The sequence below is a fragment of the Oryctolagus cuniculus genome, chromosome 14, assembly GCF_964237555.1.
Source record: "Oryctolagus cuniculus chromosome 14, mOryCun1.1, whole genome shotgun sequence".
Classification (NCBI taxonomy): domain Eukaryota; kingdom Metazoa; phylum Chordata; class Mammalia; order Lagomorpha; family Leporidae; genus Oryctolagus; species Oryctolagus cuniculus.
In genome coordinates, this window is record NC_091445.1 from 36,071,561 (window position 1) to 36,089,264 (window position 17,704).

At 37.9% G+C, this 17,704-nt stretch overlaps 1 protein-coding gene across 7 annotated transcripts in view; it reads left to right on the plus strand.

Moving 5' to 3' along the window:
* Positions 1-17,704, plus strand: part of FAM169A (family with sequence similarity 169 member A) — an 83,750-nt gene that overhangs the window by 33,492 nt on the left and 32,554 nt on the right. For all 7 annotated transcript variants that reach the window (XM_008274546.4, XM_051833236.2, XM_051833237.2 and 4 more), the window contains one exon: positions 17,525-17,704. In XM_008274546.4, the coding sequence (XP_008272768.1) occupies positions 17,525-17,704 (180 nt within the window). The remainder of the gene's footprint in view (positions 1-17,524) is intronic.

A 17,704-nucleotide genomic window follows, 5' to 3' on the forward strand; every position in this document is an offset into this window, starting at 1 on the left:
CCAACGTTTGATCCTATGGTTAAGCTGCCACTGTTGATACCCTCCTCCCATATTGGAGTGCCTGAGTTGGAGTCCTTGCTCTTCTGTCCATTCCAGCTTCCTGCTAATGCACACCCTGGGAAGCAGTGAGTGATGGCTCGAGTAGTTGGGTCCTTGATAATTCCTGGCTCCTGCTTTCCCCTGGCCCAGTCCAAACTGTTGTGGGCATTTGAATAATAAACAGCTGATAAAAGATCTCTCTGTCTGCTTGTCTCTTTCTCTCTGCTCTTCAAACAAGATAAAGAAATAATTCTGGATCTCCTGTTCCTATCTTGTAGCATCTTTAGTTATAATGACTGGTTCAAATCTGTGTTTAAGCTCTAGGGAGGTGTGGGGAACAAAGAAAAGCAAAGTGTTTTATAATCTACACAAGTACCACACCCATCACAAGCCCAAGAAAGTGAAAGCATTCATTAGAAATTTAGAAATATCATGAATATTCCCTGTTCTTTTTTCTTTACAAATATCCCAAGTCTGCTGATGAATTTGAACTTGAAGAAATTACTAGTGATTTAGTAGGAGCAGTTTATTCAACCAGACCCTTTTATTGTTTGAAATTCCACTACTCTTTAGCATATTGTACAACTCAGAACTTATCTTCAAAAATCAAGACATAATAACATATAGAAGATTTGAGATTTGGGGTTTAGTTATAATGTTACCTTAATTTGTAAGGTTTTTTTCAAGATTTATTTACTTATTTGAAAGGCAGAGTGAAAGAGACAGGGAGATACAGATACAGAAAGAGCTCTTCCATCTGTTAATTTATTCCCTAAATGGCTGAGCCAGGCTGAAGCCAAGAGCTGGGATCTCCATCCAGGTTTCCCAGGTGGATGGCAGAAGCCCAAGCACTTGGGCCATCTTCACTGTTTTCTCACATTCATTAGCAGGGAGTTGGATCAGAAGCACAGTAGCCAGGACTCAAAAAGCCCTCCAATGTGGGATGCCAGCATTGCAGGTGGCCCCTTAACGCCTGCTTAACCCACTGTGCCACCAATGCCAGCTACTCTAATTTGAAAGTTTTTTAACAATTTCTTTGGTTTTCGTTCTTCTTTAGTACAGAGTGAGCTAGGTTTGACCAACTGATCACTGAGACTTCTGGCTCTGGAGTTTTCTGAATATGCAGCCAGAAGTCAAAGTTTACATGGACAGAAATCCATGATCTCAAGACTGAGTTTAAATGAGAGGGTTGAATGTAAGAGAAACTTAGATCTTAAAGTTGAAAGATTGTGATAGTAAAGAAAAATTTCTTTCCTGCTGTCTTGGGAAGAGAACGCTCAATAAAAGTGCATGTATAGAGAGTGTTTTATAACCTAAACCTAAAAGCCTGACCATAGGTCATTATTCTATACACATGAAGATTATTTTTCAGTAGACACAGTTATAAATGCCATCTCAAAATTCTCTAGCAATCCACTTATCTATACTTAAGGTCAGTTGCTTTTTATGGCAAATCATACTTTGTATTTCATTTTCAGTAAATTAAAGTCTTTCTTAGAAATTATTATCTATGTTTCAAATTTTGGCATCATCTTCTTTTTATTCCCTATAGAAACAGTCTGTGAAGCTTGGATTCCATGATTAAGAAAAAAGAAACGTGAACTATATAGTCATAGTGATGGGTGCATCATTGGTATCAAACTGGGATGTAGACAGTTTTTTGAAATAATGTTTCAAAGTTTTTTTTTAAATAACATGTCTATTTATTTAATTATGTTTCCTAATAATAAACAGCTGTTTTCATGTATTATAATCTTCCATCCATTTCCCTTACAGTCCACTAGGATAGTATTTCTTTCTGTTGTCCTTTCTGCTTATTTGGATATATCACATCTTCACATAATTGATAGTTACTAGTCACCTCAGGCTGTCAAGTTTGGTTTTCATTGCACGTGTCATTTTGTGTGGACTTCTAGCAATAAATCATGAATAGAAATAAAAGACATTTGTTGAGCACATCATGATGGGCACCAAGGAGTTACACCTTCTTCTTTTTTATATTTGTTTTACAGTGATCTGTATTTTGAAGTCAAGTTACACTGTATCTATTCTACTGTAAGGGCTTCTTTTTCTTTTCTCATGTTATTCTGTGAGAGAGATTCTGTTCTGGTAAATTTTTCTGATATTGTGCTTCTTCACTTTTTCTGATGACTCAGTAGATTAACCAGATTGCTATGACATTATTCCTGATATTAGAATCCTTATAAGTGCTGCCTCCATCAGACTTAAATTACAAAGTGATCTTTATTTTCCATAGTTCTTAAGGCTGGCAAACGTCTTATGTAATTGCAAAGGAATTAATTCTTTCCTTTCGGGTATTATCAGATTTTAACGCATAATTTTTTAATAGAAGATTGCTGTAGTATTACAGGAGCAGTGATTGACTAGCTCATTAATGTCTATGTTTGGCCCTTTTATGCTGATTTTAATAAAGTTGTGGTGTTGTAGAAGCTATAATGCCGTAGAATCCCACCATCTTCTTACTTGTTATCAGTGTGAAATTTTGTCATGTGCCCAAGTTTCCCGAACCAGGTCATGATAGACAAGTGTTTATTATCAGTGTTAAACCCAACACTGTTGATTCCTTTGGTCTTGGAATAGCTTCTGATAGGGGTCTCCTTAAAACTGGAATGTAGAAGGAACTATTCCTTATCAGTCACAGATAGTGATTTATCAGGGTAAGTTAACTATGAAATACAGCAATTAGTGAGGAAAGTCTATGTGTGAGCTTCAAACTTATGGTTCCTAGATACCTCAGGGCAGATTTTAGTTTTCTGTAACTGAAACTATGTACAAAGACTTGACTTACTACTCTGGGACTGAAGTTGAGTAATCTTATTTTGAAATCTTTATTTTAAAACATTTATTATCGGGGCCAGCACTGTGGCATAGCAGGTTGAGCCGCTGTCTGCTGCTCCTCATCTGATCCAGCTCCCAGCTAATTGCCTGGGAAAGAAGCAGAGGATTGCCCAAGTGCTTGGGTCTCTGCACCCATGTGGGAGACCCGGATGAGGCTCCTGGCTTCGGACTGGTCCAGCCCTGGTCTTTGCAGCCATTTGGGGAGTAAACCAGCAAATGGAAGATCTTTCTCCTCTCTCTTTATATCTCTCCCTCTCTTGCTGTAACTGACTTTCAGATTAAAAAAAAAAATTATCAAAATAAATATATTTGGAATTGGTTATATTGAAACTTAAAATTATATTTTGTGATTTAAATTCTTAGAAATATTATATTCTTGATAACAATTATGTGCTCAGAACTTTTGTTTACTAAATAATAATTTTAGCAATAATACTGTTTTAGGGCATATATGTTGCCAGTAGTGTGAATGGCCTCATTTTCTGAATTTCTAGATATTTCACATTATAACATCGTTGACATTCATATATTAATATTTTTCTGTCACAACCTATTATTTTTGTTAACTCCTCAAGTATAATTCCAAACTACATATGTACGTAATATGCCTTATAATTTCCAATACCAAATTTTTATAAGTTATTTATAGGTATTTACATAAAAGTTGTACCTAAGGAGCAACCCAGAATTTAATTTAAAATTATTTAGAACAAATAAAAACTTATTAAGAAAAAATAAGAGTTATATTAGATTATGAAAACAGAGACCATTGCTTTATTTAACAAAGTTTTACTACTTATTGAATTTATTTTTCTTCTGGGGATTCAGAAGGAAAAATAGTCTATCTCTCCTATAACTATTGGTCACAACATCTGAGTGGAAAGTTAGGAAAATAAATACATAAAAATGGGAAATAGACTATAATAAACAAGTGAATCCTTGAATTATTTGGCTTTGTTTTCTCAAATATAAATATACTTGGAAACTACCTAACTACAATTTTCTCCCTTAATTCCTTTTATGTAAGAATTGTAATAATGGTTTGGTAGACAAGTCTCTGGGTATTTCATTTATATTTTAGCACAAAATTAACCAACTCTTTATCATTGTATTTCAATCTTTAATTTTCATTAGTAGATTAAATATATTAGGAATATATTTTAGTCATTTTTTGTTGCAGTGAATTGTAGAGCTCACAAATAGAATGAATTATAGTATTTCTTTTGTTCTTTTTAAGAATTGTATTTATTTGAAAGTCAAAGCAATAGAGAGAGGGAGAAACAGAGATCTTCCTTCCACTGGTTCCTTCTCCAAATGGCTACAATAGCCGGGGTTGGGCCAGGCCAAAGCCAGGAACCAGAATTCTACCCTGGTCTCCAGTGTGGGTAGCAGAAGCTAGTTGGGCCATCCTCCTCTGCCTTCCCAGCACATTAGCAAGAAGTTGCATTGGAAGCAGAACAGCTGGGACTTGAACCAGCACTCTGTGGCTTAACCCACTAAACCACAACAGGGGTCCCTGTTTTATTTAAAAAAAAAAACAAAAAACAAAAAAAAAAACAAAAAAAACCAGACTGCTCTTAAGTAGCATTTTACCTTGGAAAGATGCCTGGCACTGCCATTTTCTTTTTTCAGATAAATAAATTAGTTAACATCTTTCAAATGTCAAATTTTACCTGTTATAATAGAATATCTTCTTGAGTAAAGAAAGGCATGTCCTCTTCCACCCTTAGGAAAACATTATTTCCAGGTGAAGAGTAACAAAACCATATTCTCTACATTGCAAATCAAGAGTTAAAAAAACTACATGCAGACTAACTTGAGCTTTTAACCCACTTATCTTTTAGATGAAAATCTTGATAAGGATTCATGAATCTTTAAAAATACTTCACTTCAAAATATTAGCAAAGTTTACACACCAGAAAGCTGCACTTACTTTGTGAAAATCATATTTTCTCCAGGTTTTTAAGGGATCATGACTTTTCCTTTGTCTGTCTAGATCCCTTATGAGTTTGTTTTATGCTTATCTTTTAAGAGTCATTTTTATTTTCTATTCATTTGAGGAAGTGAATGGCACTTTTATGGTTTTTGCACATGTATATAAATTCATAAAATGTGGGCTTGACAACAAATAGGGGACAGATCTGTTTCTCAGAAGAATTGCAAATTACTTCCTGTCTTGGAACACAGATGCTAATTCCGTAAGTGTCTTTGTGATGACAAAGCAGTAAAGATCTAAAGGACAGCACTTGATGAAAGATAATTTAAAACTTTAAAAATTGCAAAATCAGGTATTTGATAGTCTTTTCATAGGAGGACTCTGTATAATGAAAAACTTATTTGTAAAATCAGCTCACAAAAGGATGAAAATTTCAGAGAAAAGCTTCTTGTGACACAAAAGAGAGCATAAAAGAATTAAGAATTGTTTTAAGCCAAGAGTTTACAATAATTGCTATACTGAGTATTATATTTTTAGATCATTCATGACACTGTTCAGGAATTTGTTCACCTCAGACATAGAACTTTGTATCCAAAGTCTGCCTACAAGTTTCATTCGTAACTGAGGATTCAGTCACATCTGTCCTTATGCAGATTTTACCCAGAATTTGATAAAAAAATTTGGATGGCACATAGAGGAGCTTAGTTTGGCAGGGAAGTGAGTCAGGCCATGGCCACAACACAGATGCTTTGGTTAAAGATGGAGAGCCAAATGCAGGCACTAGCCTCTACTCCCACTTGTAACACTACCAAAATGACAGCAGAGTCATTTTTTAAAACACAAATCCAAAATGACAAAGCAAATGAGAGGTAAGAGGAACACAATTTTTTTTTTAATCTGGAAAAAGGGTTAATGTGTGGTAACTAAATGCTAAGAGGTGCTCATGTGTGTCATATTAGAGAACCTCAAAAGATTCAGTTATTCTGACACAGGTGCTTTGGGAGGTGGGCTATAAAGGAGAAAGACTGATTGCAAGTTCCTTTTCTAGTGCCCCAGGCTTGTCCTGGGAACAGGCATGCTCCTGAGGATACCTAAGACTTTCAGGTCACAAAGTTTGGCCCAGGGGAGTAAATTACCTTCCTTTCTCCCACTTTACAAAATGAAAATATATCTCATGCAACCTTAGGCCTACCATGGTTTAAGTCATCTGGAGACAGGATCTCTAAATAGTTTTATAGTGGTGAAGAAAGTGACTTAATGTAATGATTAGATAATATCCTTTGGCAAGTCAGGTGGTTTCAATTTATTTGCTTTAAAAAAAAAAATGAAAGGGGATGGTGTGCTTGAACAGTCATCAGCAAGATGGCTGCAGCATCAGTTATCCTCTGGCTGCTGTGCTTGCCCCTGGGCGCACAGGGCTGGGGTGCAAGCATCCCACAGAGAAGGTCACATGCACCAGTCAAGTTCATGATGATAAAGAATATAGGAAAATTCAGTTTGTGGATTGTCAGAAAGAGGTGAATGCAAACTGTGCCATAGACATGATAGCAGAGCAGCCTGTGAGTAGTGTGGAAAGTCTTGTGATTGCCTGTGATCATGGGGTTCTGGCTCTTGGCCACCCGGAGGTGTACTTCAAGTTAGAGAAACAAGAATTGGGACTCGGGTCCCAACAGCACCATCGCCAGGGCTGGAACTCTGCACAGGAGCGCCATGTTGGGGATGGAGTTTCTCAAGACCATGGTTCTGTGTAGGATCCAGTTGTTAATGTCAAAAAAATTTTTTTAATTGAGTTATCAGATGCTAGGTTATTAAAAAGTTTTTTTTTTAAATAGATCACTGTGTGACTGATAGGTGGCATATAACTAGGGGTGCTCACAGAATTTAGTAATACTGCTATAACAAGGTTTTTTGTTCTCATATTTGGTTCTTAAGCATTTAAGTCTATAAAAATAAAAAGAATGATTAATGCTGAACCCTGAATTTCAGTATTCTTAAACAATATTTTGTTTTAAAAAAAGATAACCTCCATTTCATTAAGAGATATTTTTAGTAAAAAGTTTTACTTAATAGCTTTTTTCTTCAATTAATTTATTTTTATTTATTTGAAAGACAACTGGGACTGGACCAGCTGAAGTCAAGAGCCAAGAGGAGTTTCATCCAAGTCTCCCACTAGTGTCGCAGGGCCCCAAGCACTTGGATCATCTGCTGCTTTCTTAAGCACATTAGTAGGGAGGTGGATCTTAAGTAGAGCAGCTAGGACTAGAACTGGCACTCAGATAGTTGCTGGCAGCTTAGCCCCCTATGGTACAATGCCAGCCCCAATAGTTTTCCAAATATATAATGTTTTGATTCATTTTGTGCTCATAATGAAAGTCCAGAATTTCTTTTGGAATAATACTTAGAACATTAAAGTCACAAGAGACAAGAGACTTAAAAATACCTAGTTTGGTTTGAGGTATTTAACTGGGGGAGGGGAGGGCGGGATTACAAAAATAGTAACATGAGTGGTTCCTTGGGAAGGCCTCAGCCAGATCATCCTGCTGGGAAGCTAATGGTCAGCAATTCCTACCAGGTACAGAGATCTTCTAATGGCACTTTAATGTCTCATTCTCAACTATGAATATATAGCCACAGAGAAGGATGGAGATTAAAACATAAAGAATAAAAAGCTATTTGAAGGAGACAGACTGCAAAAATGACAAAAGTCTTGGTATTTTTGGAAAGATAAAAGTAGTTATTGTGTTTGTGAATTGAGAACAAATATTGTAAAAGAATGTTCATAGAACACTTGGAAACTAAAAATTCAATATAAGGAAGATAAAGTTGAAGAAATTGTTCAGAAAGGAGAACAAAAATAAAACAAACTAAGTGATGGAAGATAGGAAAAGATTGTTAGAGGGTCAGTCTAAAAATATATTTTGGATAGAATAGAAAAAGTGGAGGGTAAGACATTACCAATGAAATAATTCAAGAAGAATTCTCAGAGCTGTACAATATGCCTTTTCAGATTGAGCATTCTGTGCATTTAAAAAAACACATAACAAGGTAGATTATTGTGAAATTGCAAATATCCATTTGTATAAAGAAAAAACTTTGTAAGCCTTTCCCGGGTGAGAGAAAGATTTGTACAGTAGGTCTAGAGTCAGAATGACAATAGATTTCTTTGGACAATAACACTTTAAGATGCTGTGGAAAAATTATTTCCAATGTAATACTGTGTCCAAGTTGTCAATGAATAAAGTAAGTAAAAGAAGGAACTTTCTGGATGGTATATTCCAAAACAGTTCAGCTCTAATGTACTCTTTTTAGGAAGCAAGAAACTTAAGTAACTAAATTGAGAAAAGTATTGGATCAGGGTACTACAAAAGGAGGAAAAAGGAAATACCCAAAATTAATAGCTGTGCCATCATTCTGGAGCTGTTGCCTCAAGTGTGGTAGCCACTAGCTTTATGTGGCTATGTAAGTTAAAATTAAATAAAAACTTGAAATCTAGTTTCGAATACTGACCACATTTTAAATTCTCAGTAGCCAAATGTGGCTCCTGGCTACCTCATTGGACAGAGTAGATATAGAGTATTTTCTTCATTATGTAAAGTTCTTTTACTCTTTCCTAGAGGTTGGTCTAGAGTGCGTTAGGAAAGAAGACTCTGGGACATTGATTCAAGAAAATGAAATTGATAGAATACTTGAATGTTTGATCTTATCAAGATAAGATTTTCATGGCCATAGAAGACTATGGGGAATACATTAGAAATAAATAGTAAGGCAAATCAAAAAGCAGTGAAGGAAAGAAGAAATAATTGGATACTCTGTAGCTCAGATATCAAAAGTATTTACATAGTCATATGAAAGTTGATCTAACCAAAATTACGAATTACTGTTTTGGAGTGATCCAGGGAGGTCTGTGTAGGAAGTGTGTTTATGGTGCAGTTGGTTGGGGATGTGTGAATGTAAGAATTAAATTCTCATCTTCTGTATCAGGAAATCACATCTAAAATGGAAAAATCAAGAAGTAGACAGTTATTTAGAGATGTAGAAATAAGTGCAAAGAAAATCTGTTAAGTGGTTTCAGAGTGGTTGCTTGTGGGGTGAGGAATGTGCGTTTGTGTGTGTAGACTAGGGAAGTGGTCATGGAACTGTCATCTTTCCACAAGTCCTTTGAGACTATTATACTCTAAACAGTATACATGTGTAACTTGGATTAAAAACAAAAAATAAGCATTTTCTTTTTTTTTTTTTCAAAAGGGCTCACATATTTATTACTGAACCAGCCCACTGGTCACAGCCCTAATCAAACATGTCCAGCTGTCCAGATGATGGTGACATCTTCAGCTTGATGTGGTGATAGTGACATTGAGACAGAAGAAATGTGCACGCCATTCAAGTGCAATTCTTTATAGACCCAGCTTGGTTCTTCTCCAATGTCTCCTCTTGGAGTTATACCTGATTTTATTACCGGTTTTCATCCGAATCCATGCGGAATGGGGTGGTTTTGTTTTTGTCTTTTGGCCAGGAACCTCTTGATTCTGAAGGTCATGAAGACATGGAGAGGAAGAGTCAGGGACACCCACCAAAAAATAAGCATTTTCTAAAAATGGAACTGTGTCCAGAGTCTGATCAGTGTCTACCTCAAAACTAGCTGGACTTTACAAGTCATCGTGAGACCATAATGATCAGGGTCTTTTATTGAAAGGGTTGTGCTGGGGCTGGTGCTGTGGTGTGGCAGGTAGAGCCACCACCGCCTCACTTCCAATCCAGCTCCCTGCTAATGGCCTGGAAAAGTAGCGGAGGATGGCCAAAGTACTTGGCACCCTGCACCCACATGGGAGACCCAGAAGAAGCTCCTGGCTTCGGATTGGCTCAGCTATGGCAGTTGTAGACATTAGGGGAGTGAACCAGTAGATAAAAAATTCTAACTCTGCCCTTCAGATAAATAAAAAAATAAAGAAAAGTCTATGCTAATTAGAACACTAATGAAAAAATTTCTTACAACTGTTTAAAAAATCCCATAACACCACTGCTTAATTCAGTGGAAGTTTTGTGACTTTTTGCCCAATGTTAAAAATAGTAAATATATAAATTTATATAAATCAGATACCTTATTTTAATTTAACAATCTGAGAGGAAAAAGGAAATTGAGGATACCTTTATTAGCTACTATTTGGGAAAACCTGTTCTTATTTGTCTTCAACTGTCAACCACCTTCATCCAATTTGAAGATCCATATTTTGAAGAAGCATCTAGTCAATAGCTAAGTGGAAATTCGGCTCATAAGGGATTTATTGTCCAGTGCTCGGGCTTGTATTTCTCCTTTTTGTATTTCTGTAATAGTCTGTTATAGAATTTTTTTACTTACTTACTGATCAGGTTTGTTAATGAGTTTCAGTTCTTTTATTGGGAGCTATATTCATGAGTTAACATCCATGATTGTCCCTACTTTTTTTGGATAGATCATTCACTAAAATTCAGACTACTCACCCTTCCCTTTTGTTTTAAGGAACAGCAAGCACAAAGGTATAAAATAAGGATTGATAGCTTAACTAAAAATAAAACATAGTTGAAGTTTGTGTTGGAGGACTGAAGTTAATGTTTTAGGGACCTGAGTCTATTCAAGGCAATGAGCAGAGGTATGTGGTAATTCCCTACTACTGTGGCCTGAGTGAGTCACTGAGGAACAAGAACAAAGTAACCCTTCCCAATAAGGGTTCTGTTACTCCTTGGAGACACAGACATGACTGCCTGGACATGGGGTTTAGTCCTCAAAACACGGAAAATGCAGCAGTTGAGACAAAAAGCTGCAGTTGGTAAATATCCAGTGGTTTAAGTGGTTTAATAATTAGCATACTTGACAAATCAACAATAGTTGTCATTGAAGAGTGAGCATTTAGTTTGCCTGAAGAAAGATATTGAGAAAGGGATCCGTGACTTGTCAGTAGTCAGAGAAGCAAGGGAGGGCGAGAGCATTCTTCAAAAGCACATAAATGGAATGAAGGAAGGCACAGTCATGAAAGTTCAGGGTGTATGCGGGTTATACTTTGAATAAGCTGGTGGTGCTTAAAGGTAGGACTTGTGAAAATGGAGGTCCCATTGTGAAGAGTGGCATGTTATTGTCCAGGAAGCTCTAAGAATGTTATGTAGGAGTAGTGTGAATAAATATTTTAGGAAAATAATTCTGTAGCATTTGGGTGATGGGTAGGAAAATTGTATTTTGAAGTCAAGGAAGGCAATTAAAAAAGCTGTTTTTATAGTCCCTGTGAAAGAAGGACCAAAACTGGGAAGGCAGCAGTAGGAACAGAAAAGGAAACAGAGTTGAGGGAGGTTTTTAGGGAGATATAATGTGATGACTCCTTTGCCTGTGTACTGAGAAAGGGCAGGAACCAGCAATGCATCTGGATGGTTTGGTGTGTAGGTATTGTTGGAAGTATGGAAGAAGTGGATTTGGTAATCCTTGTGTTCAGTTTTGACAAAGGAAATTCAGTGTTCCTGTGGGTTATGTAAGTAGAGATTACACAGTTGGAAATGTAAGTGGGGCACATGGAAAAGCTGTGGATATTTATGTGGGACCCGAAAGTCAGCGTAACTTTATGCTATAGACAAGGTCAGTCAAAAACACTGTATAAAGTGAGTCTGTGTGTTTGTGAATAATAGCGTGAGGGTAAGACTTACAAAAACATCCCGGGATAATCAAGTGCAGAGCATGGAGCAAAAGGTACTTTCTCCCGAGATGTGATCACTGATTTCTTGAAAGTTGAAAAAGAAATGTTAATCTCCCAGGAGATAAGAGAATGAGGGAAGTCAGCCAAGGCTGGTAGTTACCACCACATACATATTTGTATTGGTTTTTCTTTTTTCTGTTTTTTTCTAAAGATCTATTTTATTTATTTGAAAGACAGAAAGAGTGGGAGAGAAAGAGAGATCTTCATCTGCTGGTCTACTTCCCAAGTGGCCACAATGGCCAGTGCTGGGCCAGACCAAAGCCAAGAACCAGGAGCTTCTTCCAGGTCTCCCAAAGGGTACAGGAGCCCAAGGACTTGGGTCATTCTCTGCTGTTTTCCTCGGGCACATTAGCAAGGAGCTGGATTGGAAGTAGAGCCACCGAAACTAAAACCAGCACACATATGGGATGCCAGCATCTCAGGCAGTGGCTCTACACACTACGCCACAACGCCAGCCCTGTAACTTGGGTTTTCTCTGTTCTAGTCATTGATGAGCAGCTGCTAGTCATGGATTGTATTTTTATCACTGTTAAAACTACATAGGGCTGGGTGACTAGTTCTCCCCAAAGTAGTTAAAGAAGTGTGTGGGGTGGACATTTTGTGTAGTGGTTAAGACTCTGTTTGGAAAGCCCACATTCCGTATTGGAGTGCCTGCTCCGATTGGAGTCCCAGCTCTACTTCTGATTGCAGCTTCCTGCAAAGCACACCCTAAGAGGCAGCAGGTGATGAGTCCCTGACAGCTATATGGGAAACTCAAAATGAGATCTGGGTTCCCGGCTTTTGCCTGACAGAGACCCTGGCTGCTGTATTTAAAGAGTGAACCATGGATGGAGGATCTCTCTCTCTCTCTCTCTCTCTCTGTGTGTGTGTGTGTGTGTGTGCCTTTCAAAGAAATAAAATAGATAAAAAACTTTTTAAAACCAGATTAGTGAGAGAAAATCATGGTAAAAAAAAGTGATGTGTGTGAGGCTTTGAGGCAGGGTGGTTGTGATGCATTCTTTTTTCTTTATCTGCTGAATGCAGAGGATCTGGGGGTGCCATAAAATAGAGGCTGCCATAAAATAGAACTAACCTGGGTTCCTGTGGTAGTCTGTTTCATTGGTGGTCTCCAGTTGAACCACACTTCTCAGTATTCATATCCTTGTATAGCCTGCTTGATTCTGGAGTGGCTCCATAACTTCGTTTAACCTGGACTTGAAGTTGTGTGACACAGTACTAACCCTTAAAACTGGCAGTTTTGGCCAACGCCATGGTTCACTTGGCTAATCATCCGCCTGCAGCGCCGGCACCCTGGGTTCTAGTCCTGGTTGGGGTGTCGGATTCTGTCCCAGTTGCTCATCTTCCAGTCCAGCTCTGCTGTGGCCCGGGAAGGCAGTGGAGGGTGGCCCAAGTGCTTGGGCCCTGCACCCGCATGGGAGACCAGGAGGAAGCACCCGGCTCCTGGCTTCGGATCGGTGCAGCATTTGGGGGGTGAACCAATGGAAGGAAGACCTTTCTCTCTGTCTCTCTCACTGTCTAACTCTGTCCAAAAAAAAAAAAAAAAAAAAAAAATGGCAGTTTCCACTTTGGTACCGTCAGAAACTAGTCATCTTCTAATAAATAGAACTGGGGCGGGTGTTGTGGCTTAGCAAGTAAAACTGCCACATGTAATGCTGGTATCCCATAGGAGCATTGATTCGAGACCTGGCTGTTCCACTTTGATCCAGCTCCCTGATAATGCAGCTAGGAAAGCCACAGAAGTTGGTCCAAGTGCTTCTACCCTTGTACCCATGTGCAAGACCCAGAAGAAACTCTGGGCTTTTGACTTCGACCCAGCCCAGCTCTGGCTGTTGGAGCCATCTGGGGTGTGAACCAGCAGATAGAGGATCTCTTTCAAATAAAATCTTTAAAAAGAAAAGAAAGAAAATAGAACTATATCACCCCTCACTATGTGGTGAGGAAGTTCCTGCAGCTATGTTAATGAGAACTGAGGCTCTGCTGACAAACTGGTACTGCTGGTCAACAGCCTAGTACACAAACCTGCAGGGTAGAACACCATGTGCACCTTTAGCTGTTGATGCCTCAGCTGATAGTGTGGGAGAGTTGTGATAAACAGTAAATAGTGAGCCATTGATGGGCTTTCAGGGTGGGAGTAACATGATCTAATTTTAATTTGCCTTTTAAAAAGTTAACTTCTGTATACAAAACGGAGTACAAGGGTGTAAGGGTGCAGGGTTGTACGGGGTGGTGATTAAGCCTTAAGTTTGTTAAGGGTTGTTGTAGAAGCCCTAGTGAAAGGTGGTGATGGTGGGCCCAAGGGAGACAGAGTAACAATGGTGAGAAGTGCTCTTACTTGAGATAAGTTATCAAGCTACTTTGCAGGATTTCTGATGGTTAGTATATGGGTTGTGAAGGGAAACAGTCGAGAATGGGTTCTAGGACATTTGTTCTGAGTACCTGGGCAAATGGTGGAGAGTTACTGATAAACTGGGAAAAGAGCAGTTTTAGGGGCTTGTCTTTTAAAAATCTGATTATAAATGGTTTTTTGGAGTCATATATATACATTTTTTGTTTCATTTACGTTTAAAAAGCTTGAGATATTCCAGTTGTCCCACCACCATTCATTGAGAAGACTATTTTTCCCCAAAGAATGGTTGTGGCACCCCTGTCAAAAATCAGTTGATCATAACCCTCAGTTCTGTTCCATTGTTCTCTGTACTCATTCTGCCCATTATGTACTATTTTTATTACTGCAGTTTTATAGTCAGGATTTTAAAGTGAGAACTCCCTTATGTGGTCAGATGCCAGAGAGCGTGATTTTCAATTTTAAATTCATTTTCACTTTCCTTGAAAGGCAGAGAGAAACAGAGATTTTCTGTATGTTGGTTTCCTCCCCAAATACCAACAATAGCCAGGGCTGGGCCAGGCTGAAGCCGGGATCCAAGCCTTCAGGCTATTAGGGGGGAGCTGGATCAGAAGTGGAGCAGCCAGGATATGAACTGTGCTCAAGTGGGATGTATCACAGGTGACAGCTTACCCCATTACGCCACAAAGCTGGCCCCTTGGTTCTTTTGATTTCCTTATGAACTTTAAGATCAGTTTCTCAACTTCTGCAAAATATTCCAGCTGGGATTTTGAATCTGTGTATCATTGACATTTTAACAATATAGGACCACGGGATATCTTTCCATTTACTTAGTAGTTCTTAATTTCATTTAACAGTATGGTTTTCAGTGTGCAAGTTTTACATTTCTGTTAAATTTATCCTTAATTTTTTATGTTATTTTTAAATAGAGCTGTTTTCTTAATTTCGTTTTGGGGTTGTTCTTAGCAGATGCATTAAATACAATTAAGTTTTGTGTATTTGTCTAGCGTCTTCAGCCTTACTGAACTTTAGATTAGTTTTAACAGGTTTTTAGGGGATCCCTTGATTTTCCATATACAAGATCATGTCATCTGCAAATAGAATTTTGCTTTGTGCTCTTCCATCTGGATGCCTTTTATTTATTTTTCTTGCCTAATTGCCCTGACTAGAACCTCCAGTGATGAGAGTGAGCATTCTTTTCTTGTTCCTGCTTTTTATGTATAATGTTGGCTGTGAGTGTTTTGTAGATGCCCTTTATCAGATTGAGGAAGCTGGCTAATTTTTATCATGAAAGGTGTTGAGTTTTGTCAGATCTTTTTTTCTCCTATGTTGAGATGATCCTCTCCTGGCTTTTATTACATTTGAATGAGCACTCTCCTGATCTTGGAGTAATTATGCATTACAGAGGAGAGGTTAAGGGTAGACATCAGTGGTCATCAGCGTTTGTAAAAATGGTAGAGGTCTTGGGAATAAATAAGATCACCCAGAAAGAGCATATACAAAGAAAAGAAGTCCAGAGATGGAACTTTGAGGAATATATTCACTTTATCATGTGCAATGCTACATTTAATGTAATTTGAGTTAATCAAGTTAATGAAACTTCACCTAAAGCAGCAGGTTGTAGTTCTGCTTTGTTAATTTATTGTGCTGCTGTTTGTAGCTGTTGATGTGTCTTAAGACTGGTGGGGGCTATCATTGTAGCGTACTGGATTAAGCTGCCATCTACAATACTGGCATCCCACATGGGTGCTGATTTGAGTCCCAGCTGCTCCACTTCTGATCCAGCTCCCTGCTAATGTTCCTGGGAAAGCAGCAGATGATGGCTCAAGTATTTGGACCCCTGCACCCACGTGGAAGACCTGGAAGAGGCTTGAGGCTCCTGGCTTCGGCCTGGCCCTGTCCCAATTGTTACGGCCATTTAGGGAGTGAAAAGGGTGGAAAATAGATCTCTTTCTGTCTGTCTGACTTTCAAAAAAAGACTGGTGATTGGGAAGGTTTTCTGCCCTTTATTTGATTGCATTTGTATGAAAGTAGGATTCTACACAGTGGAAGTATTTAAAATTCAGGCAAAGGAAGGAAGAGAACCAGCATGATTTTTTGAAGTGCATGGCAAGTAAATAGAACCTTAAACTTCATGGATGCTATTCCAAAAATTGACCATTTTAATACCACTCTAAGATGTTAGAATTTACCTTTTCTTTATTAGAAGGAAATTTTGTGGGAAAACAGAAAAAGTCTGATTTATAGGAAATTTTTTCATGCAATTAGAATTATTTTTTAAAAATTTGTTGATTGTTTTGAAAGACACAGTGACAGGGAAGGAAAAATGGAGAGAGAGAGATCTCCCATTTACTAGTTTACTCCCCACATGCCTGCAACAGGTAGGCCAAATCCATCAACCAGGAATTCTTTCTGTCTCCCACATGGGTGGCAGGAACTTACACACATTCACAGGCAGCTGGATCAGAAGTTGAGACTAGCTGGGACTCTGATATGGGATGCAGGCATCCCAAGTAGTGACTTGATCTGCTGTACCACAGTACCCACCCCAGTTGGTATTCTTTTATAGGAAACCAAAACAAGCACCATAGTCAACAGCAATAGATCTTCAGACTGTGTTAGTACTGGAACTAGAACCCAAATATACAGCAGTGTTCTTTAAAGAAAAATCAGCATAGTATATAATAAGATACATATTTAGATACTACAAATTATTTCTCCTCTTTAACATTAAACATAGAAAATATATTTAGAGTTATATCTATAGCAAAAAGTTTGCTGACTTGGCCATTTCTGAAGCAAATGTTTCTAATTAGTCCTAATCCTTAGTCCTTAGAAAATGAAGAACTAATTCACATTTTTTTTAACGATTATCAAGTAAACAAAAATGATTTTGTACTCAGTAGGGGGAAAGTAAAGGGAAGAGAAAGTAAAAGGTAGTAAGATTGCAATTAAATACTTCATGTCTTTATAAATTATATACACTCATCAAATATTCTTTGAGAATTTTTATAGTTGATGAGTTTCAAAACTGTGTAGGTCTATAGACAATATATATAATACATATAGTTGAATGTGTATTTCAGATGATGGCAGTGAGCTATTTATCCTATATTAAATAATACTGTTGCCAAACAGTAAATACAAAGCTCTTCTCATTATCATGTACTTGCATTATACCTAATAGCAGGAAAATATAACATTTATACACTTAACATTCTTTTTCAAAATTTTTATTCATTTTCACTTTATTTAAAGACAGAGAGCTTCCATCCTCTGGTTCACTCCCCAAATGCCTGCAGCAGCTGGACATAGGCTAGGCAAAAACCAGGAGCAGGGAACTCCATTAGGGTCTCACATATGGGTGGCAGAGACCCTGTATTTGAATCATTACCTGCTGCCTACCAGGATGTGCATTAGCAGGAAGCTGGAATCAGAAGCCAAACAGGAATTTGTACTTGGGCCCTCTGTTAGAGGACATAGGCATCCCAAGTGGAATTGCATTGAACACTCCCATTCTTCATAATGTATGGAGAGAAGCCTTCTTTTATAAAGATTGTTTACTCATGTTTGCTAAATGTATATATATTTTTTAATGTGAAAAATTGGTTTCTGTTCTCATTACTGCAGGAAGCATATGTGCCTCATTTCTTACCCAAAGTTACCAACTGCCAGTTCTTGATACAATGTTTATAAGAAAGAAGTTTAGAGGAAAAGATTTTGGGCTTCATATGCTGGAGGATTTTGTTGATTCCTTTACAGAAGATGCACTTGGCTTGAGGTATCCACTGTCTTCTCTTATGTACACAG